Genomic DNA, 27,272 nt, shown 5'->3' on the forward strand with positions numbered 1-27,272 from the left:
TGGTCCGCAACTACAAAGTGAAAGCAGAAAATAAAGGCAGGAAGCGATTCTATTAAAAAGTCTCAGCACCGTCCCGACACGGCAGTATCACACTGACCAGAGCCATATACGAAAAGGTAAACACTTTCTATTGTGTCTCTCCGATATAGTGGCAAGATACGAGGTACACAAGCTTTGTGATTTTGATCACATGATATCTCAAATGTCAACTCATAGATTAGTGTACAGCAATCTTCAAACTGGACGCACCAGAAGTGAGGGCCACCATAAAGCCAGTAACATAGAGTTTAGTTAAACTTAATCTTGAGGGTATATATTTATATCCTGATCAGGATATGTTTATGGTATTTTATTATTTACTCTTTAAAATGTATAATCAACGTATATTCAACAATTTGGGGTGCCCTCATCTCTATTAAGCTTTTTCAGGGGTAAAGATTATTATAGTGTTTAAACACACGTATATCTAAATGTCAATGATATTAAACTATTCGATAGAAAACGTTTGTACGAGTCTATTGTTTGTTTGATGTCATTTGATTCTCTGTCTAACATCCATGCCTATAAGTTATGTATCAGCAGTAACATAAGTCGTAAACTTACTGAACGAGAGAAGTTTTGATGACATGAATTAAGGTGATTTAGCTGTTTTAACCTGCAGACCTTTTAGTGTCCCACATTAGGAAACGCAGACTGTCTGAGACAGCTTGGCACTAAGAGATCTAATACGTCTACAGTTTATTTGATGAGTGTGATGTGTGCATTTTCTCTCTTGCTTTGATGAGAGACACATTCTGGAGATTTCAGAATGGAGCTGTATGTGGATGTAATGTATTGACTTCATGTTACCATATATTCCAGATGTCTGAAATACATTAGCTACTGTGATGTATTGAGCTGCAGTATTTCCTGATATAAACTTGACAATCTTGGATGATATACTCAGACACACTCAGCCATTATATTAAATATGTTTTACTTTTGTTTATGAAATGTTGCTGAGAAAATGAGTGGGGTTTTGATAGCAGACCTTATATGTTTAATGGAATAGGTTTACGTCTGTGTATTGGTGCTTCTAAAGGATCTGAACATTTCTGTCAGTACATGGGTAAATTCATCCCATTTACATGTTATTATCTCACTTTACAGCTATGATGGGAGGTAAGTCCTGATCTGTCACACTTTCACTTTGAAATATTAGTAAATATTGTAAAAATTATTCCAGTTTCTTCACAGGAACTAATGCATAGTGTTGATTGAAATACATCTTTGTCTTACTGTATGTTAACATCTCTCATTTGGTCTTCACCACTTTTGAGTCAGCCACGGAGGACTGTGCCAAAGTGAGTAAACACAAAGTCAATGTGCATATTGCGCATTTAATAATCAAGTTAATACAGCATTTAATTCTGAACATTTATCTTCAACACACAGGAGCAACAAAGACAATCTTGATTTTGTAAAATCTTACAAACCTCGAAACAGTAAAGTCAAACATCTCAGGATTCTGCTTCATGGGCCCGTTGGTGCCGGCAAGTCCAGCTTTATCAACTCTGTTGACAGTGTTTTACAAGGCAGAGTTACCGGTCGAGTTCCAACAGATGCAACATCTGAGAAAAGCTTCACCGAACAAGTAAGAATAACAGTCTATTGTGATGTTTCTGAGCAATTTATTAGGAATTTCATATAGTTTCTTATGTACGTATGTATTATGTCAGTTCATCTTCAGACCTCTCGGTCTGGCACAGTGGAAAGAAAGTTATAACTGTTATGATAAATATTAGAGAAATGCTTCACCCACAAAATCATAGTTAAACTGACATGCACAAACCGTTCCAACACATGAAATCATGAAATTCACAGCACAAGTATATTTTCTGTAAGGCTGATTTTGGAAGGAAACAGTCTTAAGGTCATGAAGTTTCTAATAAAAGGATAATATGTGAAAATCAAAGCATTTCGAACTTGCTGAATAAATTGTATTAAAGCACATTTATTTTTATTTTGTTGCTTTAAGAACTGCATGTTTAGCTGGGATTGATGATGCAAATAATTGCACATTCTGTTTTACAGTACAAAACTTACAAAATCCACAAGGATCAAGAGAATTTTTACTCTGTAATTTTTAATGACATCATGGGCTTAGAGACATCGCCTGATGATGGAGTTCATGTTGAAGACCTCAAACTGGCTCTGAGGGGACATGTGAGAGACGGTTACCAGGTACAATCCTCTGAACTCTACCACTGTTTCAAAGATCCCTGTGGAGTTTTCTTGTTAAACAAACCAAACTCATATTTACATTCAGTGTTTCACAAAACATTGACAGGAATGTGCACTGTGTCACCCGTGGGCAAGTTGCCTCAATTTGTGCATGAGAAAAACAAAATGAGGTCCCCTTATAGAAAAACTTTGCCATAGTGCCTAAAAATCTCCATAGGGTACCTTTAAGTAATCTATTCCTTTTATTAAATGATTATTGTTTGGCATTTAAGGTCCTATTTGCAAGAAAAGTTGATTTTGAGTCTCATTCATCAAATACTGACACTGCAAGTTTGGGTCTGCCGCCATCCATGAGTTGAGAGTGACACTCCAAAATTAATTTTACTTATGCTAAGGACCTTTGAACACAGTTACACTTATAAACCCATTGTTCATAAAAAGCACGGTTTGACTGTTTTTTATTGTTTTCTGCAGTTCAATCCTAAACGCCAAATGCAGACAGGTGATCCATCTTACAACCCATCTCCCACTCTGGATGACAAGGTTCACGTCCTGGTTTCTGTCATTCCTGCTGACAAAGTAACTTTGCTAAGTGACGAAGTTTGGAAGAAGATGAGAGAAGTCAGACTAGCAGCCAGGGACATGGGTAAGAGTTGTGTGTGGGGTAATGATGACATCAAAATACCAAAATACCAGCAAAACAAACGTTTAAAATACTGATCAGGTTTCTGTATCGGCAGGGATTCCCCAAGTGGCTATTCTCACCAAAGTTGAGAAAGCCTGTGCTGAGGTGAAAGAAGACATCAACAATGTGTATAAGAGCAGGTACCTGAAGGAACAGGTAGGCTTCTGTTGATGATATCTTGAAATGCAATTTAGGTAAAATCTTCGGTGTTTGATCCAAAAAATCTCCTTCGGTTGCCACTTACTGTTCAACTGAAATTCTGTTTTGTCAAAAAATTAGGTCGACATGTTCAGCGAGTTGCTGGGACTTCCACTGAACTGCATCTTTCTTGTGAGGAACTACGAAACAAAAAACAGCATGAATGACAGCATAAGTGCGCTGATATTGTGTGCACTGAGACATATGATCGACTATGGAAAAGACTATCTCAAGGACCTGTAGACCTACAAACTGCTGAGGCAAAACTTGTGTGATTAAGGCAAGAAAAAATTTAGTTGAAAATGTCTGAATTCTTCTTCATAGTGATTTCTATTATTGTGTAATTCATATCAGGGTTGTCACAATATCAGACTTCCATGACACAATTGTCATGGCCAAAAGAATTCACAATAACAATATTGTCACAATATCAGTGTGTCTTATCACTTATTTGACTTTGATGACCAGCATGTGCCAAAAAGATTCCTGTTTGTGTGGAAAATCAAAGTGTGTAAGACTGAATATACACGACATTGTGAAATCAAAAATCATATGAATTATTACATGTTATTGACAATTATACAGCCAAGGATCTGTGAATTATTCCAACAGACTTTTATACCACAGCCTATTCAGTTTATTATTATCAAATGTTTTGTTACCAAATTTCACTGTACTATTTTTCACAATTACATAATTAATGGAAGGGGTCTCATTGTCAAAGTTATTTGTTTGCAATCCCAGACAACAGGTCAGTGCCAATGATACAAAAACAGGTCTGCCCCCGTGTAGGGCTGAGATGTAAACAGTTGAGATACTCTAATTTTAATGGATGAAATAAGTTGAGAAAATGTACAAAAAAGTACAAATACGGGCAACCAGATATGCTTAGCGATACTTTTGTTGGACTGAGGTAAAAACATAATGAGTGAGAAAGTTAAAGCCCACATATTGATGACTGTTTTGAAGTTGGGCATTCTAAAGCCTGAATCACACCGGGCCAACCGTTTGACGTCTGAAGCATTTGGGGAGACTCGGACGACTTCGGGAACAAATCTGTTGGGTGTGTTCAGCTGCATTGGAGGCTTTTGGAACCATGTGGACAGCATCTGCTCCGATTCAACTTGTGAAGTCTGAGAAGGTTGGCCGTCGGCCGTCTGAGCCATTAGATTCTCTGATTGGTTTAGTGCTAGCTGTATGACCATTCTGATTGGCGGTGTGCTAGCGAATCAGCGCGGTGTGTGAGAGGGGCGGAATACTGCGTGCGCTTCGTTTTTCTATGCACTCCGTTCCGTCATTTCCTGTTTTCATGTTTTGGAGTACTAGCATGAGACTGGCACCACCTGCTGTTAAGGAGGCTTATTCCATCTCGCACAAGCGCAGAACGTACACGCTACTGTGGAGCTGGCAGCACGTCGAAGCAGTATGGTCAGTGCAACTTTTCTGCCGAACGGGTCAGACGAGAGGCAACAGAGTGGTCGGATAAAGGCAGTTGGCTGTTGGTTTGAGTCTGGGCGGTGTGTGGAGGCCTTAATTAGCTCCTATGAGGGACTGACTCGCTTTTGGGTCTTTCAAAGCCCTGCTGAATTTATGGTGAGGAGAAATCCCCCCCTGCATTTTCTGTATATCTTGTGGCTGTGGCTGACAGGCCAAATGTACGTGTGTGTCTACTTCAGCTGTGCAGTTATTCATTCTTTCATTTTCTGGTATGGATGACGTATACTTGAAGACAAATTAATAAGAATAGAAATAAACATTAACTAATCATTATTGCAATCTTTGTCCGTATTCAATGCAGTTTTTTTCTGTTCAGTTATGTATGCCTCTGGTTTCATCCTTTACATACTACAACTGTAAAAGTATGCATGTACTGTATGTTCTATAATATGAGCAGCATGAATTAGTGTGTGAACTTCCCTTTTGTTATGTAACCCTGTGTCGTAAAATGACTAATAAATAACCTTCTACCTTGTACCTTGAATGATGACATGCTAACTATTGTGTGAGTCTCAAACTTCCTTGCCACAGACAAGTAAAGGCAGTCTAACAGATCCCTATGACCTCACAACTACATGATGTAAAGCTCTGATCAAGGCTCTGAGGGGGCATGTGAGAGAAGGTTACCAGGTATGATCCTCTGAACTCCAACATTGTTGAAAGCGACCCTGTGGTGTTTTCTTCTTATCGGACAAAAACACATATATTAACATTCCACCTTACTCACCAAATGCTTTGTGTGAATTCTTGAGGTTTGATAAATTAGACAAGGGAATTCCCTTCCTCATAAAACACTCAATAAAAGATTGTTAATATCCAGATTCAGTCCTGCAGAGAGCAATCTTCCTCTTTCCTGCATTTCTGGTGCATTACCGCCACTTATACCATGGTCTGGGGGAATACTTGATTCTGATTGGCTGCAGGGTGTCCATTAACCCCTGATATATGGACATCTACTAAGTAGTTCCAGTCAAATTGACTGTTCACCGCTGTAAATTAATGCGCTAGCTGGCGTATCAAATCTGAATATTTTATTTCCAGCACTGAGTGCAGTCCGTCAGTCCTTCAGTGTCTTATCCTCTGAACACCACAGGGTGGCGAATGTAACACACAAGCTGCAGAAAGTTCACTTCCCTTCTAAATTTACTGATACGCGAATAATCTCTCATCCCGTTCGCTGTTCAGCTCTCTACTTCAGGCTGCGGCCACAGTCACGTTACACACGGCCGGTCATTTGTTCGTGAAAATCTTGCTATTGATTTGGCGACAATGACATGACTGGTTTGCTAGCTAATCGTGTTAGCTAGCATACTGTCAAATTATATCTACTGTTTGTCAACCGTGCGCAATGTTATTGACTTTGAATCTTGCTAGCATAGCGTTAGCTTTCTGGCTCATCGCTGAGCGGACTAGAATATCTCCCGTTGCCAAGTCTATGAGCCGTCCTATTTACTGGAGGAGTGAACAACGTCTCCGTTGCATAAGAATCTTACGGGAGAGTAATGATTGTTCCAGGTATTAGTCAAACCCTCAGGCGTTACCAGGGAAACTAAGTTATGGCGTGTGAAAAACTTTATATTTTGATTGTAAAACGCATAAAAATGTAAATTAATGGTCCGAATTTCTTTTCTTTGGCAAGTGACCATGGTATGAGCGGGATAATGCCCTTCGAGGTGTCCATAAACAGGAGTTAATGGACTTCGCGGAGGCAACCGTTCTTCGGCCTCCGCGTCATCCATTAACTCCTGTTTATGGACACCTCGTCGGGCATTATCCCTTACCTGTAAATCAGTGAAACAGAGTGGAGACATTGGCAGGAAATGTGCAAGTTTGCATCGTTGTGCTCACTGGACAAACAAACCAGGGTCACACTCACTTCTCCACGGCTCTACAAAAACTCCACAGGGTACCTTTAAGTTATAAACGTTGTTTGACTGAATTGTATTGTTTTCTAGTTCAATCCTAAATGCCAAATTAAGATGGGTGATCCATCTTACGACCCATCTCCCACTCTGAATGACAGAGTTCACGTCCTGGTTTCTGTCATTCCTGCTGATTCAATATCTTTAAGTGAGGAAGTTGTGAAGGAGATGAGAGATGTCAGACTTGCAGCATATGAGTAAGAGCAGACATCACAATGGTTAATTCCTCTGTGTGGGTTAACAGTGCCATATTTTGTTTAATAAACACGATACCTGTAACGCAAAAGTTTAAAATACTGATCAGGTTTGTGAATTGGCATAGCCTCTTCTAAGGACAGAAACAAAACATCAACAGTGTCTATAAGAGCAAGTACCTGAAGAAACTGGTATGTTTCTATTGATGATATTTTAAAGGTGTTTTTAGATTTGTAATCCTTGAATACAAATCTTTTTGTATGTACGAATACATTATCAATATTCGATCACTAACATCTCCTTCGGTCGCCACTTTGCAATTACTGTTCAACTGAAATTCTGTTTCTTTAAAACTCAGGTTGACAAATTCAGCCAGTTGCTGGGACTTCCACTGAACTGCATCTTTCTTGTAAAGAACTACAAAACAGATAGCAGCATTAATGCACTGATGGTGTGTGCACTGAGACAGATGAACCTACTAACTGCCCAGGAATTTCTTCCATGATCATGACATGAAAAAAAAAAAGAAAAGAATGTGAATTGTAATTTATGTTGATTTCTATCCTTGTGTAATTCATATTCACTATATAATGTAATTCTTCATGTCACGATCTCATTTTGTGGGGGATTATTTGTGTTTTGGTGCCTGGTTCTGTTTTCTGTTTTGCTTGCAGAGGTGCACTGAGAGGCTGGGCGGAGTTTGCTTTTTTCAAAATAAAACCCCATTTCACAATGTTATTATTCCCAAATGACTGTTTTACTTCCTAAATTCACCTCTCATCGCTAATTATCTGAATGCCATTATAGCCATTGAATAATTAAAAAGTGGAGAGATATACAGAACAGAAATGAGGAAGTTGAAACTTTCTGTACAGGAACACAGTCCTAGTTTTTTTTTTTCAGACTTCCGGTTACTGCACATACCGCTGTTTGGTTAAAACCATGAAATGTGTCATTAGTTTCCCTTTATTTAATAGTTTCTGTATCATTAGACTATGTTGCAATAGCCTGCAGTGCATTCCTTTTAAAATGATTCAGGCCGGCCTTCTCATGCACTTTTTTGATATTTTAAAACAATATTGTGGTTTTTCAAATATGATGTGATTTAGTGGTAACACCTTCAAAGAAGACAAGAAAGCTAAACAGGGGCTTAAAGTGGCGCCTTAAACATGTACAAATAGTTTCGGGAGTAAACTCTTGTCTTGCAGTGCGTCTTGCAGTGCGTCAGTTTTTAAATTTCAAGTTGGCTTTTTAAATTCAGTATTTTGTTTTAAGTGTAATTATGACCTGATTAATTCTAGTGGTTTAATAAAAATGTTTAAAAAAAATATTATATTTTAAAATGTTATCAAGTTATGTTATCAAGACTTTTTTGATAATGTCTAAAACTATCTTCCATACATTAATGATCTCTCTGAAGAGAGCGCTCTGAAAAGCAGATGCCAGAGCTCTCGTGGGCCGTTTGGGCCGGCCGACCAATCAAAGAGCGGCATAAAAGTCGTAAGATCATATCTGTCTGCCCTCTTTCAAGCGTCAATAATGTTCTTTTGCTAAAATGACAACTAAAATACTCCAATTTATTGAAACCAAGAAAGGCAGAAATCTGATCAGTATTTATATGCCACATACAAGTCTCTGTATCACAGTCATGGTTACCCTCTACACAGGGGCGGTTCTAGGGGGGGGGCCAACAGGGGCCAGTGACCCCGTAACTCCGAGTCTGGACCCCCCTGTGGCTCCCCTGACAGGGAGTCTGCATCAATAATACAATGACAGATTTCTTGCGATGATTTTGTTTTGAAGGGAAAGGCTGAAATAAAGTGTCTCAGCAGTTTACTACCCAATCAAAATTGCTGAAATTGTAAACACTGTTTTGTCTGAATGAGGGATTTATCCTTTTTTTCCCAGGTTGTATGTGCCCCCTAACAAAAAAGCCGGCCCCGACCTAGCCCCCCTATTAAAACTGGTCTAGAACTGCCACTGCCTCTACAGTCACAAATTTTTATATCAGTCTGCATTGTTTTGTAGTGAAATGTCTTATTCAGATTTTCAAATATGTGCATGGTTTGAAATAAAACAAATCCACCTGCAATTTTTTATTTGATTATTTGTTTGCAAAAGATATAATGAAGCAATGCCTTCTGGGAATTTCAAGACTGAATTGAGTAGACAGCATCTGCATGGTTGTTGGAAGTCGGAGATTGGATGTCAGAAGTTGACTGTGATTAAGCTAGCAAAAACGATGAACCGAGGCATCAAGCGACACAAGGGGGGAGCGGAGGAAAAGAGAGAGAAATCTAAGAGAGCACTGTTGGCTGAAAAATGCTGCAAACTGACTGATTTGTTTTTCAAATCAAGTGCAGCTTCAGCTAGCACTAGCGCCAATACTGCTAGCACTAATGTTAGCAACACAGTTGAGCCAGCACACCAGGGAGAAAAACAGGACAGTGAGGATTACTAGCCAGGGGAAATGAGCAAGAGGAGGATGAAGAGGTAGACATGGATAAAGAATGATGGTAAGACATGTTTTTATTACGGAGCGGCTGGCTGATGATTTATGAATTTGTTTTATGCATTGGGGTTGTGCATTGATATGTCCATGTTCTGGTGCAGTTAAATCTATCTATCTAGCTATTAAAGGTGCGTGTGCACTCCGTGTGTCAAAAGTTCTATCTGCCCCCCACCCCGCGCGCTGGTGGGCCGCTGGTGGGCGGATATGCCAGATGCCAGGGCCGTTTTTTGTTCCCAGTCCGTCACTGCCCACATTTTAAAGCTCAGAACTCTTTATCATCAAGCCGAGTTGTTATTGACGTAACAAACCCGAAGCGAATGAGGAAGTGAGAGATGAACAAGAATCTCGGCAATCCGTGAATTCCTCCGTCTATATTTAGGTGAAGTGCCTCAGTTAGATCTCGGGGAAGATTTCACGTGTAAAGCATATGGGTTAAAGGACTCAGACTTGGAGTGGATGGAAGCCTGTCCAGAGGTCAAAACACACGCCGCACCCTGGATTACCTGATCATGCATCGTATCCGCTTTTGGCTTCTGCAAAACTTAATTCAGTGCAACAAATCATATGAATTATTACACAATATGTACAGTTATACAGCCAAGGATCTGTGAATTATTCGCATAGACTGTAATACTGTAGTCTATTCAGTTTGTTACCATATATAGAAGAGGATTAGGGTTACTTTAAAATTGTAGTGCTGACTTTAGACACACATATCATATGTAGATATGCAAAATGTCATCACACTTTTTGAACAGTCACAAACTTTATTTCATTTTAATTTATTTTTTCAAAATAAAACACCATTTCACAATGTTGTTATTCCCAAGTGACTGTTTTATTTCCTAAATCCACCTCTCATCGCTAATTATCTGAACGCCATTATGGCCACTGAAAAATTAAAAAGTGGAGAGATATACAGAACAGAAATGAGGAAGTTGAAACTTTATGTACAGACACACAGTCCACATAGTTAGTTTTTTTTAGACTTCCGGTTACACATACTGCACCTGCTGTCATTAGTTTCCCTTTATTTAATAGTTTCTATATCATTAGACTATGTTGCAATAGCCTGCAGTACATTCCTTTTAAAATGGTTCAGGCCGGCCTTCTCATGCACTTTTTTAATATTTTAAAACAATCTTGTGGTTTTCCAAATATGATGTGATTTAGTGGTAACACCTTCCAAAAAGACAACAAAGCTGAACAGAGGCTTAAAGTGGCGCCTTAAACAAGTACAAATAGTTTTGGGAGTAGACTCTTGTCTGTCCATCAGAGGGCGCTGTAGAGTGAGATTAGAGCTGGCAGTGGATCACTGGCTCTCAACCTTATCTGGGATGTCTCCTATTAAATAAAGTGTAGGCTTATTCTTTTTTCCCTGGATGTTGATAATTAATCTTACTATCATTTATGATGATTATTGTGATTATTACTATTATTTTCTTTATTATACATCACATTAAATGTTTTTCATTTTATTATATTATTGTATTTATTTGTTTGGTTATTTTCATGTTATATTGTTATCATTCTGTGTCGTTTCATTGGACAGCATTAAAAAGCATGTCATCTAATGCCACATACTAATAATTTTATTCTATCGGACAGGAATGAGCTGACTTGTCATCACATTAACAAGTTCATTCATAGATTACTTTTTAAAGGATTTTACTCATTATCATGACAGCTGTAGCCTAGAAAATATGTTTTGCTGAGATCTACTGGTTTCCCTTAATTCAATTTATTTTAAAATCATGTATTGCACATTTCGAGTTTCACATTCCATGTTTTCCTTGTTTTATTTCCATTGCTATTTACAATTGCATCAATACAAATGATTTCGGTTTGACCTATGTCCACTTGAGCTTTTGCATTACATTCTTGCCTTAGCATACACTTTCAGATCATCATTTTAAATTTCAAATAGGCTTTTTCAATTCAGTATTTTGTTTTAAGTGTATCTATGACTTGATTCATTCTAGTGTTCTAATACAAGGGTTGTAAAAACAAATGATTATCTTTGAAAATTTTCACAATACAAGTTCTGTATTTGGACTGTTTTGATAATGGCTAAAAATATCTTCCATACATAGAATGATGTCTCTGAAGAGAGCGCTCTGAAAACTGGAACTGTCAATTTCTGAACAACACACCCATATTTTAAAGCTCAGAACTCTTAATCATCAACCCGAGTTTGTGTAGTTATTGACATAACACACCCGAGATGAATGTGGACGTGAGAGATGAAACAGAAGCTCAGCAATCTGTGCATTCCTCCGTCTGTATTTAGGTGAAGCGCCTCAGCTAGATCTCGGGGAAGATTTCACGTGTTTCTGCCCGAGCATGCAGAAGCAGAAGACTTCAGTCATCATCCTATATGTTCTGTAATCCTCATAGTATGATGGAGTTTATGAGCTTCCCTTCCGTTATACAACCCGGTTTTGTGCAATGATGAACCTTATACCTTGCACCTTGAATTATGACATGCTAACTGTTTGTGAGTCTCAAACTTTTTTGTTACAGTAAGGTGAAGTCAGCCTCACTGATCCCTATGACCTCACAAATATATGAGTTAAAGCTCAGATTATGGTAGAGGACTGCAAACGGAAACACTGGAGCAACATTTGATGGCAGGGCCTGTACCGTCTGATTCCGTTAGACATGAAATGACAGCAGTGATTACAGAATAGGATGGTTTAAACCAGGTAACAGCATCCCCATGTGGTGTCTGTGGAAGGGTTGGGTCAACCTGTTAAACTTCATATTCCAGACAACGATGCAGATGGACAGGCCTCAGATGACGACTACACTTACCTATTTGCCAATCACGTTAGTGATAAGAAAGGAGGAGCTAAAATGCAAGACGCTGACTGCAAGGACCATCCCACTGTACTTTGTACCTGGGAGTAAACTCCCTACAGTGGGGGCCCTGCAGTGTGTAAAGCATCTGGGTCAAAGAACTCAGAGTTGGGTTGTATGGAAGCCTGTCGAGATTTCAAAACAGACAGGAGACATATGCAAAGAAGAAATCAGCCATCATTGTCCATCATTCGAAGACAACCACTTTCATCTGAGATGGATTTATCATAAGAGATTATGGAGTTTGAAATGTAGCTGTCAAAATGACCACAGTTACAGTAGCCTTGAAATTGTGGTTCTTCAAATTTTCAGTCACGTGGTCTGCAATAATGTGAAAGTGAAACAAAGGCAGGAAGCAAGTCTATAAGAAAGTCTCAGCACCGTCCCGACACTGCAGTATTACACTGACCAGAGCCACACACGTAAAGGTAAGCACTTTCTATTGTGTCTCTCAGATATAGTGGCAAGATACGAGGTGCATAAACTCAAATGTCCACTCATAGATTAGTGTACAGCAATCTTCAAACTGGACCCACCTGAAGTGAGGGTCACCAAAGGGTCAGTACATAGTGTTTAGGCAAACTTAATTTTCAGGGTAAAACATTTCTATTCTATCTGCACTTTGTCTTTTGCTTTAATTAGGACACATTCTGAAGGTTTGTTAAAGGTCCTGGTGTGGATTTAATGTTTTGGCTTCATATCGGAATATATTCCAGAAGTCTGGAATGAAAAAAAAAAAAGAAAAAAGGAGAAGAATAGGAACACTCAGCAATTGTGAGAGTGAAGACAAACTGTACTATTTGTTTATTTTGTATGATACATTTTATGTATTTAATTATATTTGATACGTCCTCTTCTATTTACTTAAGATGTACTGAAGAGCTGAAGCCTCGCTGTCTGGACTTTTATTGAAATGCAGTATTGCCTGATATAAACTTGACATATTTTATAATCTTATGTTGTAGTTCAATCTGAGATGATAGAATTTGTACTTTTATTGGAATACTTTTTTTTAACGCACATTTACATGTAAATGTCTCACTTTACAGCTATGGGGGGAGGTAAGTCCTGACCTGTCACACTTTCACTTTCAAGATGGTCCAAATATTTTAAGATTATTCCAGTTCCTTTACAGAAACTAATGCATGATGTTGATTGAAATCCACCTTTGTCTTACTGTATGTAATTTGCCCTTCAGCGTTTTTCAGTAAGCCATGGAGGACTGTGCCAAAGTGAGTAAACATAAAGTCAGTGTAGTGCCAATGTGCCTATTGTGCTTCAAAAAAACAGTATTTTAATCTGATGCTCTTTTCTTAAAAAAAAAAAAAAACAGTACAAATCAGGAAAATCTTGATTTTATGGAAACTTACAAACCTCATAACTATGAAGCCACCCATCTCAGGATTCTGCTTCATGGACCCGTTGGTGCCGGCAAGTCCAGCTTCATCAACTCTGTTGACAGTGTTTTAAAAGGCAGAATTACCAGTCAAGCTCCGACAGATGCAACCTCTGGGGGCAGCTTCACAATTCGGGTAAGATGATGATTGTGCTTACAATTGGTTTAAAACTGCCTTCAAATTTAAATGCAGTTTTAAACCTATTGTTACCACAATGTTAATGGGTAAAATAGCTTCTTGGATTACTGACCATGTTATTGCTTTTCTTATTATATCCAATAATATTGTATTTGTTTATCCAGTTTCTAGCTGTAGCATTATATATGTATGTATTATGTCAATTAATCTTCAGACCTCTCAGTCTGGCACAGTGGAAACAATTGACATTAACTGTTATAATAAATATAAGAGATATGCTTACCCCCACTAATGATTTCCCAACACAAGTATATTTTCTGTAATTTAAGGCTGATTTTAGAAGGAAACAGTCTCAGAGTTTCTGTCTCTTGGTTATAAGACAGAGGCACAGAGAAATGCTTGATAACACTCTCTGATGGAGGAGGGATCTTTCAGACAGAGTCCTGTGTGTCTTATCTCTGACATTTAACGTGAACATCTTGTGACATACCCTCTAAGCATGAAGATTTGATAAAACCACGCAAGTAACTTCAGCCTCTGCTTTACAGTACAAAACGTACAAAATCCGCCAAGACAACGGGGGCATTTACTCTTTCGTCTTCAACGACCTCATGGGGTTGGAGGAACGAGCCAACACTGGAGTTCATATGGAAGACCTCAAACTGGCCCTGAGCGGACATGTGAGAGAAGGTTACCAGGTACAATCCTCTGAACTCTGACATTACAATGAAACTTTAAAGTGGCCCCTTGGAGTTTCCCATTTAGCCATACTCACCAAATACTCTGTGTATATTCTTGATGTTTAACAAATGTCATAAAATATAAAACTTGATTTTTCATAAAAGGTAAATATGGCATTGTTAACATCTGTTAAGTCCTGCAGCAAGCAGCCTTCTTCCCTCCTCTGTTTCTGCTGCTTAACAATGTGTGCACGACACAAACAAAACTTCTCCATAGCACTACAAAAAACTCCACAGAGTACCTTTGAGTAATCTATTTGATTTATCTATTCATTTTACCATTTTGCATTTAACACATTTTCATTTGAAACCCATTGTTCATAAACATGAAAAAACATTATTTTATGTTTTTACAGTTCAATCCTAAACTCAAAATGCAGAAGGGTGATCAATTTTACAACCCATCTCCCACTCTGAATGACAGAGTTCACGTCCTGGTTTCTGTCATTCCTGCTGCCTCAATATCTTTGTTAAGTCAGGAAGTTGCGAAGAAGATGAGAGATGTCAGACTTGCAGCCAGTGAAATGGGTAAGAGCAGAAACAACAGTTGTTTTAGTTTTTGTGGACTAATGGTACTGATCAGGTTTCTGTATCTGCAGGGATTCCCCAGATGGCTATTCTCACCAAAGTCGATGAAGCCTGTCCTCAGGTGCAAAAAGACATCAACAATGTCTATAAGAGCAAGTACCTGAAGGAACAGGTAGGTTTCTGTCGGTGATATTTTAAAAGGGTTTTCAGATTGGTAATCTTGAAATGCAATTTATGTTAAAATTTCAGTATTCGATCACGAGAATCTCCTTTAGTCTCCACTTTGGGATTGCCGTTCAACTGAAATTCTGTTTTATTAAAAAATTAGGTTGACAAATACAGTGAAATCCTGGGACTTCCACTGAACTGCATCTTTCTTGTGAAGAACTACGAAACAGATATCAGCACGAATGAAGGCATCAATGCACTGATATTGTGTGCACTGAGACAGATGATCAACTTTGGAGAAGACTATCTCAACAACCTTCTAATTGCTGATGATATGCCATGAATAACTGTAAAAGTAAAAAAAAACAGGTTCTGAGAGAATATTGAGATTTTTTATTTTATTTACACAGCCTTCACACATTTTGTTGTCTTCTGGCTAAAGATACCACATCTGCTGTTCTGACAGCAGTTTCAGTGTTATGCCCTTTCATCGCTTCACTGTGCTACAGTACTGCTGTGCTACAGTACCGCTGTGCTACAGTACCGCTGTTTAGGTGAAATAAAATTAAAAAATTAAATTTGTCATTAAGTTTCCTGTATTTAATTATTTATAGTCCATACTGTTGACTATATTGTCAAAACCCACAGTAGAATCCCTTGAAAGTGATTCAGGCGGGTCTTTTTCTGTATTTTCAAACAATCCTTTGGTTTTCCCAGATAACGTGTGATTAAGTGGAAATGCAGTAATGTCTTTCAATAAAAGAACAAAGCTAAACTGAGGCGTGAATCGACCTAAATAAACAGGTGATACATTTGTGGGAGTAATTTCTCGTCTGTCCATCAGAGGGCCTGGTAGAGTGCAAGTAGAGGGGTGTTTCAATAAAAGGGAAATGTTTCTATATTAAAGCTGTATCAAGCTGTATATGAGGTCTGATTATGTATATACTTAAGTATACCTGTACCTCTTTTTTTCATGTACTATTTATTTTCTTAAGAACTGTGCTTTATGCTCCTTATGTACATTTGCTTCACTTGCAAATGTACATGATGTAAATAAATCATAGATTACTTTTTAATAGATTTTACTCATTATCATGACAGATGTAGCCTAGAAAATATGTTTTGCTGAGATCTGCTAATTGTTTCCCCTTTCATTTTATTTATTTTAAAATAATGTATTCCACATGTTGAGTTTCACATTTCATGTTTTTCCTTGTCTTATTTCCATTGCTATTTACAATTGCATTAACACAAATGATTTCGGTTTGATGATGTCCACTTCACATTTTGCATCACATTCTTGCTTTAGCACATATTTTCAGATCATCATTTAAAATTTCAAATAGGCTTTTTCAATTCAGTATTGTAAGTGTATCTATGACCTGATTCATTCTAGTGGTCTAATAAAAATGTTGCAAAAAATTAATTATCTTTTAAAATTGTATTAAGTGATAATAAAGTTCTGTATTTGGAATTTTTGATAATGGCTAAAAATATCTTCCATACATAGAATGATATCTCTAAAGAGAGCGCTCTGAAAACTGGAACTGTCAATTTCTGAACAACACACCCATATTTTAAAGCTCAGAACTCTTAATCGTCAACCCGAGTTTGTATAGTTATTGACACAACACACCCGAGGTGAATGAGGAAGTGAGAGATGAAACAGAAGCTCAGCCAGCTGTGCATTCCTCCACCAGATTTCACGTGTAAAGCATCTGGGTCAAAGGACTCAGACTTGGAATGGATGGAAGCCTGTCCAGAGTTCAAAACTGACAGAAGACACATGTAAAGGAGAAATCAGCAATCATTGTCCATCATTAGAAAACAACCACTTTCATATGAGATGGATTTACCATAAAAGGTTATGGAGTGTAAAAATGTAGCAGTCAAAATGACCACAGTTGCAGAAGCCATTGAACACTGGTTCTTAAGTTTTGAGTCACGTGCACTGTTGCCAACGCCTCAGCAAGAAAAGTCGCTATTGGCCGTCCTAAAAGTAGATAAAAGTCGCTAAATGACGTTATCACCCAATTTGCATAACTGGTCATGTTTATTTAGTTGAAATGGACGCTGTGGGAGAGATGAATGACGTTGTGGGAGAGACAAAAAGTGAGTAAAAAAACACACCATAAATATGATGAGAACTACACATGAACTTATTTTAGCGCAGTGATTTACTTTAGACAAAATAGATTTTACATGTAAATCAGCCCGCGGCGACATCGCGCATGCGCGATTCGAAGAATGGACGCGGAGGGCTGAACATCTCCTGCTCTGTCCGCAGCTGGGTGGGGCTGTTGCTCGAGGACTGGACCGCCTGTGGGGGCTTTGGGCCGGAGGTGGGGAACACGGCACGACCCACTACTCGCTGAGAAGTGTAAGAACAGTACGTGCTTTCACGTCAGAGTCTTCAAAAGTCTCTAATAACCCCAGAAAAAGTCGCTAGATTTGTCGCTTTTTTTTGAAAAAGAGTATCTAGAGGGGTCTGGGAACTCGCTAAATAAAGCGACAAAGTCATGAAGTTTGCAACAATGGACTAGATCTGCAATAACTTGAAAGTGAAACCAAGGCAAGAAGCGAGTCTATAAAAAATAAAAAAGTCTCATCACCGTCTCAACACTGCAGCATCACACTGACCAGAGCCACACACAAAAAGGTAAGCACTTTCTATTGTGTCTCTCAGATATAGTGGCAAGATACGAGGTGCATAAGCTCAAATGTCCACTCATAGGTTAGTGTACTGCAATCTTAAAACTGGACCCACCTGACGTGAGGGTCACCAAAGGGTCACTCACACTGACAGTCCTCTTGTCTGTCCTACCGATCCTCATCACATTTCTGCCCGAAAAACAGCGTCTGTCACCAGCAAAAAACTTTAACTGACCAAGTGTTTGTGTCGAGAAAAGTCAATGCGATGGTCAGCCCTCCAGACGAGACTTGTGAACTTTCCCCCAGAAAACAGCCTCCCTCCCCGCCAGTGACAGAGTCAGACAGCGTCCTGTTCAGACTGATGGCGATTATGTAATTATATTATTTAGAGCGAAAAAGGTAACTTTGACACTTTCCAGGATGTTTGGTGGTTTAGGATTTCGGCCACTACACTGTAGCTTCCATATGATTATAAACTGTCTGCGGGTACATGTTTAGAATGACAAGAGGACACCTGGGAAACACCTTGAAAACACAGAGATGTCATCATCATGACGTGTACCGTCATGCCTCTTTAGGAGCTGCATCAGCTTTCTGTGTGTATTACACAGCGGTTCATCTTTTGACGAACCACCGCTGCGGCCATGATGCGGCTGCTCTGTGTGAAAGGGGCTAGTACCTCCAGAGGAGTATCAGCACAGGAGCCCCTCGCTGCCTCCAAGACATGCACACAAGCCCCTTTCACACAGATTAGCTGCATTATCGCTGCAGCAGCGGTTCGCCAATTCTCCGCCATTGGTCATTCACACAGATCGAAGCAGTGCTAGGATAAAAACGAACCCTTGTTTCAAGGTGTTTCCCCAGTGTCCCCCCTGTCAATCTAAACCAGCTGACGGTTTATAATGATATGGATGCTGTTATAATGTGCTGTGATCAAGATCCTGACCCATCAGACATCCTGGCAAGTGTCAAAGTTACCTTTTTCGCTCAAAATTGCATAATTAAATTAAAGCTGCAAGCAGCGATGAATGGGCCCTCACAGTCCAGGTGCGTTGGTGCATGCTGCTGTCGGGGCGTGCCGTGTACCCAGCCCCATTGCCTGATTATTGTGTGTGCATCTCTTAACTGTCCGTGTTTCGGACAGTGCAGGAAGGGGTTGAATGTCATTTCCTGTGTCCATCTTGTGGCGCTGTGACTGTATGGCTGTATATTGGCCTATATCAATGTCATGTAAATAGAATGTTGCCTGAATTCTTGTGTCCAGTAGGTGGCGCTATGGATATGACACAGTATTGATTCATGGAGGTATAAAGGGCGATATCGTATACATGTGTGATGAATTTGGTGTTCATGGGAAATTGTATGTTGCAGTTATAATGACTTGATGCTTTATGGCGAAACATGAAAATGGGCCGCACCATGACACCCACCATGTTTGACGTAGGCAAAAGCTTTTGTTAAGTTTTCATGTTCAAGCTCTGAGGATGATACTGAGTGAATCAGAAGTCTGGTGTTCAATCTGTAGGAGGAATTTGTTAAATTACGAGGCATGGAAGTGGATCAAAATGGGGGTGAAATGGGAACTTTGAATGAAAATGGGCGACTTCCTGTTGGAGTGAGAGTTTGGTACCCTGATGTTTTTTGTGCGTCTGGTGATGATACATATGCATACCAAATGTCATTCATGTATGTGCATGTAGGAGGCGGGGTTTGGATTTTTAATATTCCAGGTGGACCTTTCGTCAGCTATCGCCAGGAGGGCATTGGCAATATTTGTACCAAGTTTCGTGTTAATTCGACCTACCGATGTGGAGATATAAAATACTTCAATTTAGAGAGCGCCACCTAGTGGTAATTGGCCAAAATTTTGCAGAGCCTAAGGGGCTCATGGGGAAGTAGTAACCTGAGTTTCATGTCATTTGGACAGACCAATGTGGAGATATGCAACACTTCCTGTTTGGGACGAAATCTGCAGGAAGTTGTTATTTAGTAACCTGAGTAATGTTTAAAATATCAAAATTCTTTTAATAACTTTTTGTCAGGAGGGTCCACACATGCTGTGTGCAAAGTTTTGTGCAAATCAGAGAAATCTGGGAGGGTTTCCAAAAAGTAGGTGTGCGACATTTAGCGAAATTTGCAAGAAAAAAAAAAACGGTGGGCTGAAATGGGCGTGGCCTATATCACAGGATTCAACACAATTCAGGGAACGCGTGGATATAAGGTTTTTGAATGTGCCGTTTCCGTGACTATAGAGCCACCTAGGGGTGGAAAGTCACAATGACAATAGATTATAACATTTTTCGGCAGGTGTAACTATACTCCAAGTTTGGTGAGTTTTGGGGTATGCTCAGGCAGTGAAAAATGCGATCATTTGGGACAAAAAAGTCATCACTACAAAAACAATAGGGACCTCGCAGGTGGAGACCTGCTCAGGCCCTATTAATCACAATCATTAAACTGGACGATGTCTGACTCTTTCACTGAAGAGTTCACTGAAGTCTCGTCTGGAGGGCTGACTGTCGCTGTGATTTTTTTCAACACAAACACTTGGTGAGTTAAAGTTAAAGGTGACAGACGCTGTTTTTCAGGCAGAAATGTGACGAAGAGTCGGTAGGACAGGTGCTTCTCCGCATATATCGGCGGTATTTTTTTCCTCATATAAGCTGCCAAAGTCAGTTACGGTTACTACGTTACTTTTGTTTGGTTCTGTGACATTGCCTTTTGGGACATTTCTCTTTATTTTGTTGAGTGAGGGACCTGTGCAGTTATCAGACTGTCAGATCGACATGCCCTTGATAGGCGCAGCCACCTTATCCGTTCACACTGGTTCGGTTCGCCAAAACTGCACCTCTGGTACTACCTCCAGAGGCATATCAGCACCTACCGCCTCCTCCGAGACATTCACACAGAGGCGGAGAATTGGCGCAAGATCCCTGCATCCCAACGGCATTGTGAATGGGGCTACTGATATGTGTTTACGCAAACTTAATTTTCTGGGTAAAACATTTCTATCCTATCTGCATTTTGTCTTTTGCTTTGATTAGGACACATTCTGAGGGTTTTAGAAACGTGCTGGGTGTGTATTTAATGTTTTGGCTTCATATCGGAATATGTTCCAGAAGTCTGGAATGCATAAAAAGAAAAAGAAAAAATCCGAAGAAGAAAACTGAGCTATTGTGAGGGTGAAGACAAAACACAATTTGTTTATTTTGTTTAATACATTTTATGTATTTAGATTTGATATCTGTCCTCTTCTGTTTACTTTATGATGTACTGAAGAGCTGAAGCCTCGCTGACTGGACTTGTACTGAAATGCAGTATTCCCTGATATAAACTTCACATATTTTATAATCTTATATTGTATTTCAATCTGAGATGATAGCGTTTATCCTTTTATTGGAATACTTTTGTTCATGCACATTTAAATGTTATTATCTCACTTTACAGCTATGGGGGGAGGTAAGTCCTGACCTGTCACATTTTCACTTTCAAGATGTTCCAAATATTTTAAGATTTATTCTATAAACTAATGCATGATGTTGATTGAAATCCAACTTTGTCTTACTTTATGTAATTTGCCCTTCAGCGTATTTCAGTCAGCCATGGAGGACTGTGCCAAAGTGAGTAAACACAAAGTCAGTGTGGTGCCAATGTGCTTTTAATAATCAAAATAACAGTATTTTAATCTGATGCTCTTTTCTTTAATAAACAGTACAAATCAGGAAAATCTTGATTTTATGGAAACTTACAAACCTCATAACTATGAAGCCACCCATCTCAGGATTCTGCTTCATGGACCCGTTGGTGCCGGCAAGTCCAGCTTCATCAACTCTGTTGACAGTGTTTTAAAAGGCAGAATTACCAGTCAAGCTCCGACAGATGCAACCTCTGGGGGCAGCTTCACAATTCGGGTAAGATGTTGATTGTGCTTACAATTGGTTTAAAACTGCCTTCAAATTTAAATGCAGTTTTAAACCTAATGAATCCACTGTTATGCATGTTTTTAGTATGAAGATAACATGTTAGGATAAACATTTTCTCAAGACATGTTTCCTTGCTGTATAAATTGTAGTATAGTAATGTAAAATTTTGTGATCTGCATATTTATCTGGGATTTTATACAACTATGTAAGTAACTTCACACTCTGCTTTACAGTACAAAACGTACAAAATCCGCCAAGACAACGGGGGCATGTACTCTTTCGTATTGAATGACCTCATGGGGTTGGAGGAACGAGCTAACACTGGAGTTCATATGGAAGACCTCAAACTGGCCCTGAGCGGACATGTGAGAGAAGGTTACCAGGTACAATCTTCTGAACTCTGACATTATTATTAAAATGATATTTTGAAATGGCCCTGTGGAGATTCCCATTTAGCCATACTCACCAAATACTACAAATGTCATAGAACTTCAAACTTGATTTTTCATAAAAGGTAATTGTGGCATTGTTAACATCCATGTTAAGTCCTGCAGCAAGCGGCCTTCTTCCCTCCTCTGTTTCTGCTGCATAACCACCTACAGGAATGTGTATTGTGTGCATGTTTGCATCAATTTGTGCACGAGACAAACAAAACTTCTCCATAGCACTACAAAAAACTCCACAGAGTACCTTTGAGTAATGTATTTGATTTATCTATTCATTTTACCATTTTGCATTTAACACATTTTCACTTGAAACCCATTGTTCATAAACATTAAAAAACATTATTTTATTGTTTTTACAGTTCAATCCTAAACTCAAAATGCAGAAGGGTGATCAATTTTACAACCCATCTCCCACTCTGAATGACAGAGTTCACGTCCTGGTTTCTGTCAATCCTGCTGCCTCAATATCTTTGTTAAGTCAGGAAGTTGCGAAGAAGATGAGAGATGTCAGACTTGCAGCCAGTGAAATGGGTAAGAGCAGAAACAACAGTTGTTTTAGTTTTTGTGGACTAATGGTACTGATCAGGTTTCTGTATCTGCAGGGATTCCCCAGATGGCTATTCTCACCAAAGTCGATGAAGCCTGTCCTCAGGTGCAAAAAGACATCAACAATGTCTATAAGAGCAAGTACCTGAAGGAACAGGTAGGTTTCTGTCGGTGATATTTTAAAAGGGTTTTCAGATTTGTAATCTTGAAATGCAATTTATGTTAAAATTTCAGTATTCGATCACGAGAATCTCCTTCAGTCTCCACTTTGGAATTACCGTTCAACTGAAATTCTGTTTTGTTTAAAAATTAGGTTGACAAATACAGCGAAATCCTGGGACTTCCACTGAACTGCATCTTTCTTATGAAGAACTACGAAACAGATATCAGCACGAATGAAGGCATCAATGCACTGATATTGTGTGCACTGAGACAAATGATCAGCTTTGGAGAAGACTATCTCAACAACCTTCTAATTGCTGATGATATGCCATGAATAACTGTAAAAGAAAAAAAATGAGCTTTGACATTTTTTCAACAGGTTCTGAGAGAATATTGAGATTTTTTTTTTTATTTACACAGCCTTCACACGTTTTGTTGTCTTCTGGCTAAAGATACCACATCTGCTGTTCTGACAGCAGTTTCAGTGTTATGCCCTTTCATCGCTTCACTGTGCTACAGTACCGCTGTTTAGGTGAAATCAAATAAAAAAATTAAATTTGTCATTAATTTTCCAGTATTAAATTATTATTAGTCCATACTGTTGACTATATTGTCACAACCCACAGTAGAATCCCTTGAAAGTGATTCAGGCGAGCCTTCCTCTTCACTTTTCTGTATTTTCAAACAATCCTTTGGTTTTCCCAGAGAACGTGTGATTAAGTGGAAATGCAGTAATGTCTTTCAATAAAAGAACAAAGTTAAACTGAGGCGTGAATCGACCTAAATAAACAGGTGATACATTTGTGGGAGTAATTTCTCGTCTGTCCATCAGAGGGCTTGGTGGAGTGCAAGTAGAGGGGTGTTTAAATAAAAGGGAAATGTTTTTATATTTGAGCTGTATCAAGCTTCAAGACAACCACAGCTCCTGAATAATTATGTATAATAGATAACTATTATTATTTTACCCCAAACTCTCTGTCTGATTGTGTATATACTTATGTATACCTGTACCTCTTTTTTCATGTATTCTTTTGTTCATAACTGTACTTTATGCTCCTTATGTACATTTGCTTCTCTTGCATCTGAGATGCATTTGCTGACTTTGTCTCAGCTGAATTATTAGAATAGTGTTAGTTTCTTATGAAAATAAAAAAAAAAAGCTATATTAAGCTCCGGGTTAAAGATGCCTCATAGGAGCCCTGGTTGATACAATTAATTCTGCTACTCATGAAATCAATGTATTATTTTCACTGACTGCTCTGTGAATTTTTTTGTTACATAATTAAGATTGAGCAGCTTTTTTGTTAGTACAGTTTATAATTTTAGAAGTGCAACACAGTGTGCAAATAATCTCACATTGTCGGCATGACGTGACGTCGTCACGTGATATGGTCAACAACTCAGCTGTTGTGATGGTGCCTTTAGGTACCGTCGAAAACAGGGCACTTACAAGGATGAAAAAAAGGTTACCCAATAGAAAAGGGAAGCCGGGAAGCTCGTGATTTCCCAACCTTCCGATGTGACAATATATAATACATACATATAGCATAGCATATACATACATATATAGAGAGAGTGCATTTGAATGCGCCGTAAATAAACACCGTAGACTGTGAGGTTCCCCAGTGATTGTGTGTGAATAATCATATAGTATATTACGTGGATGTTATCGTGATCTTTTATTTATTTGCTTGACAGGATTTCACGGGATTTATACTTCCTACTGGACAGTGGGATTTCGTCCCTTCAGTGGATTTAGGAAAGTGCGAGCTTTGGGGGAGATCGTGAAGGCAGCATGGGACAAGTGAGGGGAAACAGAGGAAGAAATCCACGTAGCCGATCCTGCATCGTAACGGTCCGGCCGCGTAATGTCCTCAATGTGTACGTTTATTTGACGAAACGCTGCTGCCAGTTAAGCTCATAACGGTGTTCACAGTGGCGGGCTAACGCGGAATAACCCCACATTTGGTCCTGTTTGCTGGAAAGGGAGAGGGGGCTAAAAAAAATGGAGCTGGAAGACGGGGTTGTGTACCAGGACGACCCGGGGACATCAGCGATGATGTCGGAGCGGGTGTCGGGCCTGGCCAACTCCATCTACCGCGAGTTCGAGCGGCTCATCGGCAAGTACGACGAGGACGTGGTGAAGGAGCTGATGCCGCTGGTCGTGGCCGTGCTGGAGAACCTGGACTCGGTGTTCGCGGAGAACCAGGAGCACGAAGTGGAGCTGGAGCTGCTGAAGGAGGACAACGAACAGCTCATCACCCAGTACGAGCGGGAGAAGGCGCTGAGGAAACACGCAGAGGAGGTAAGTTGAATGGAGATGGAGGGGCGGAGAAAAAAAAAAAAACAGGAATAGTCAGCGTGTTGTTTGGTTTTTTTCGTGGCTGACCCAAAACTGCCCCAGTGGTGTGTGTGGTCTGTGCGGTGACTTATCCGACACACGTGGCCCGGGCAGCATCCCGCCCGTCCTGCCGTGGTGCTGAATGGGGGGATGTAAACAAGGCAGTGTCATGGCTAACGTCAGGCTGAGATGGCCCCCTCTCTTTTGTACGAGCTGTGTGTCTGGTCAGTGACATAACACCGCATCTACTGTAATCCCGGGACGGGAGCTCTTACTCACTGCCCTCTCATAAACAGAGGCATCTTTCTCACAGGCAGCACATTTTCATGAAACACACCTATACTCCCATCAGCTCGCCCATTGCATCAGACAGTGGAGTCACGTCTGAGCCCCGTGAGACCCTGACTGAAGGAACAGCAGGTGAAATGACTCAGCGTTTTGGGACATCATTGTAACATGACTTAAAAGAAGATGGAGACAGACAAGCAGGCGGAGGGAGGGCAGATTGACTTGTAATATGGCATAAATAGAAGGCATAGGAAGCAATATTGTCAGAAAACATCCAGCTACAGCTCTACCCAACCTGAAGCTTATATATATACACACACACACACATATATAGGATCTTAAGACTTCACACCCCACACCAGTGGTCGACCTAATATCAGGGCCGATATTCAGTGTCTTCCGATTATCAGTATCAGTGATTTTTCCTGTAAACAAATTCATAGATGTGTTTCTCATGCAAAGTTCCACTCGCAACAATATCTAAATGGTAACACGTCACAACAACACTGAATCTGCAGAGTAACATGTCACTAGATTTATCAAATTAATGTAGTAGAGAGGAAGATATTACTAAAGGGAATACTCACGTAAAGAACGTCAAAATTGCACTAAAGAACAATGCTTGAGTTAATAGTACTTTATTTTTCCTCACTGACTTGGTCGAAGTTTTGACACAAAGATTTGACATTTTTACTGCAAATAAATATCGGTCCCAAATATATGTTTTCAGTCACCTTGATTTCTAATAATCGGTATCGGCCTTGAAAAAGCCATATCGGTCGACCACTACCTTGCTCTGATGAGCAGCAGGTCGTCATTGCCACCCTTCACCCATGACCAAAGCAGGTGAACCATATCTTCACACTCTTAATCACTCACTCAGTCAGATATGTAAGAGGGGGAAAAGCTAAATGGTGCATTCAAGATAACCAGTATACTATAGTATCGGGATGCATGCGGAAATCGGCTGATAATGAGATATTCCTATCAGCCAAATGTGAACATTTCTGACGGCATGACGAGCTGATATAATGGCGCTTTTTGTGCACACAATGTGAACACCAGTCAATGTGTGCATGTTGAAAAACATTGTATGTCTGCATTTGCCAGTACAATTAATTGGAAAAAAAAAAGATATCGGTATCGGCAATTGGCAAAAATGAGGTGCAAAATATCGTAAAAAAAAAGAATGTTACTGTAGCATACAAAGCTGTGACATATACTTGCAAACGTTGTCACTGTGCATTGCGGGCCTTTGACTGCATTAACTGCATCTGGTCCTGGAGTCAGAACTCCCTGAAAGCTGTTTGAAACCTTTTCGGAATCAAAATATCAGCTTTTTTCACCCCCCTTTTCACCTAACAGCATTTCATTGGTTCAACATTCAACTGGATTTAAGTTATTATCTACTAAAGAAACAAAGGAGAGCAGAGAGTGAGAAAACCCGATTTATCAAAGTTGCGTCATCCGATAATTTTAATGGCGATGTCAAAGTGGTCCACTGTCTACTTTTGATATTAACGGTAATACATGTCTTGTTAGATTTCTAAACTTCTCGTAATATCATTAGCTAGCAGATCCGCGTCACGTGAAATTACAAACAGAGTGATTGTGAATAATGTAATGGAAGTCATAGCTGGCAACGTGGCGGATGAGGGGCTTGTGTCAAAAAGGAACTATCTTCATTGCAATATTGTGTTTCAATGGTTCTAATGGGGAAATGCATAGGGTTGATAGTGATTAGGTAGATCATGACATTTTTTAATACCCAGATCACCAGCTTCTGGTCCTTAGTATGGCCCAAGCTGCAAGAACACTGGATCCTATATTTCCCAGTAATAGCTTCAGATTC

General features: G+C 39.5%; 4 protein-coding genes across 14 annotated transcripts in view; all 4 read left to right on the forward strand.

Moving 5' to 3' along the window:
* Positions 1-59: 59 nt before the first annotated feature.
* LOC115574829 (interferon-induced protein 44-like) lies at positions 60-5,087 on the forward strand. 3 transcript variants are annotated; one of them, XM_030406452.1, is made up of 8 exons: positions 60-116; positions 1,150-1,161; positions 1,310-1,343; positions 1,435-1,633; positions 2,074-2,223; positions 2,698-2,869; positions 2,964-3,064; positions 3,188-5,087. In XM_030406452.1, the coding sequence occupies exons 2-8, from the start codon at positions 1,152-1,154 to the stop codon at positions 3,347-3,349; spliced, it is 828 nt and encodes a 275-aa protein (XP_030262312.1). In that variant the 5' UTR covers positions 60-116; positions 1,150-1,151; the 3' UTR covers positions 3,350-5,087. The 3 variants fall into 3 exon arrangements, with proteins under 3 accessions (XP_030262312.1, XP_030262311.1, XP_030262313.1); XM_030406451.1 differs by having other exon boundaries at positions 98-116; positions 1,052-1,343; XM_030406453.1 differs by lacking the exon at positions 2,074-2,223 and having other exon boundaries at positions 98-116; positions 1,052-1,343.
* A 7,135-nt stretch (positions 5,088-12,222) lies between these two features.
* LOC115574828 (interferon-induced protein 44-like) lies at positions 12,223-15,832 on the forward strand. The gene is made up of 8 exons (XM_030406450.1): positions 12,223-12,519; positions 13,141-13,152; positions 13,290-13,323; positions 13,425-13,623; positions 14,175-14,324; positions 14,723-14,894; positions 14,966-15,066; positions 15,223-15,832. Exons 2-8 carry the CDS (start codon positions 13,143-13,145, stop codon positions 15,403-15,405), a joined length of 849 nt encoding a protein of 282 aa, XP_030262310.1. The 5' UTR covers positions 12,223-12,519; positions 13,141-13,142; the 3' UTR covers positions 15,406-15,832.
* Positions 15,833-17,321: 1,489 nt separating this feature from the next.
* LOC115575011 (interferon-induced protein 44-like) lies at positions 17,322-23,593 on the forward strand. Its single transcript, XM_030406749.1, has 8 exons — positions 17,322-17,721; positions 21,162-21,173; positions 21,301-21,334; positions 21,427-21,625; positions 21,871-22,020; positions 22,443-22,614; positions 22,686-22,786; positions 22,943-23,593. Exons 2-8 carry the CDS (start codon positions 21,164-21,166, stop codon positions 23,123-23,125), a joined length of 849 nt encoding a protein of 282 aa, XP_030262609.1. The 5' UTR covers positions 17,322-17,721; positions 21,162-21,163; the 3' UTR covers positions 23,126-23,593.
* A 972-nt stretch (positions 23,594-24,565) lies between these two features.
* Positions 24,566-27,272, forward strand: part of spag9a (sperm associated antigen 9a) — a 29,012-nt gene continuing 26,305 nt past the window's right edge. For 6 of the 9 annotated variants that reach the window (XM_030407331.1, XM_030407334.1, XM_030407333.1 and 3 more), the window contains exon 1: positions 24,567-25,096. In XM_030407331.1, the coding sequence (XP_030263191.1) occupies positions 24,797-25,096 (300 nt within the window). In that variant the 5' untranslated portion in view covers positions 24,567-24,796. Of the gene's footprint in view, positions 25,097-27,272 lie in introns of all 9 variants that reach the window. The other 3 variants (XM_030407340.1, XM_030407337.1, XM_030407332.1) reach the window with 2 other exon arrangements.

The sequence above is a fragment of the Sparus aurata genome, chromosome 23, assembly GCF_900880675.1.
Source record: "Sparus aurata chromosome 23, fSpaAur1.1, whole genome shotgun sequence".
NCBI lineage: Eukaryota > Metazoa > Chordata > Actinopteri > Spariformes > Sparidae > Sparus > Sparus aurata.

Bases quoted from the DNA above. Each gene is read 5' to 3' on its own strand.
- LOC115574829 (XM_030406451.1), top strand. From the start codon at position 1,282: ATGTTAACATCTCTCATTTGGTCTTCACCACTTTTGAGTCAGCCACGG. The intron at 2,870-2,963 runs GTAAGAGTTGTG...CTGTATCGGCAG, and splicing joins ACTAGCAGCCAGGGACATGG to GGATTCCCCAAGTGGCTATT. The intron at 3,065-3,187 runs GTAGGCTTCTGT...TCAAAAAATTAG, and splicing joins GCAGGTACCTGAAGGAACAG to GTCGACATGTTCAGCGAGTT.
- LOC115574828 (XM_030406450.1), top strand. The intron at 14,325-14,722 runs GTACAATCCTCT...ATGTTTTTACAG, and splicing joins ATGTGAGAGAAGGTTACCAG to TTCAATCCTAAACTCAAAAT. The intron at 14,895-14,965 runs GTAAGAGCAGAA...CTGTATCTGCAG, and splicing joins ACTTGCAGCCAGTGAAATGG to GGATTCCCCAGATGGCTATT.
- LOC115575011 (XM_030406749.1), top strand. The intron at 21,626-21,870 runs GTAAGATGTTGA...TCTGCTTTACAG, and splicing joins GGGGCAGCTTCACAATTCGG to TACAAAACGTACAAAATCCG. The intron at 22,021-22,442 runs GTACAATCTTCT...TTGTTTTTACAG, and splicing joins ATGTGAGAGAAGGTTACCAG to TTCAATCCTAAACTCAAAAT.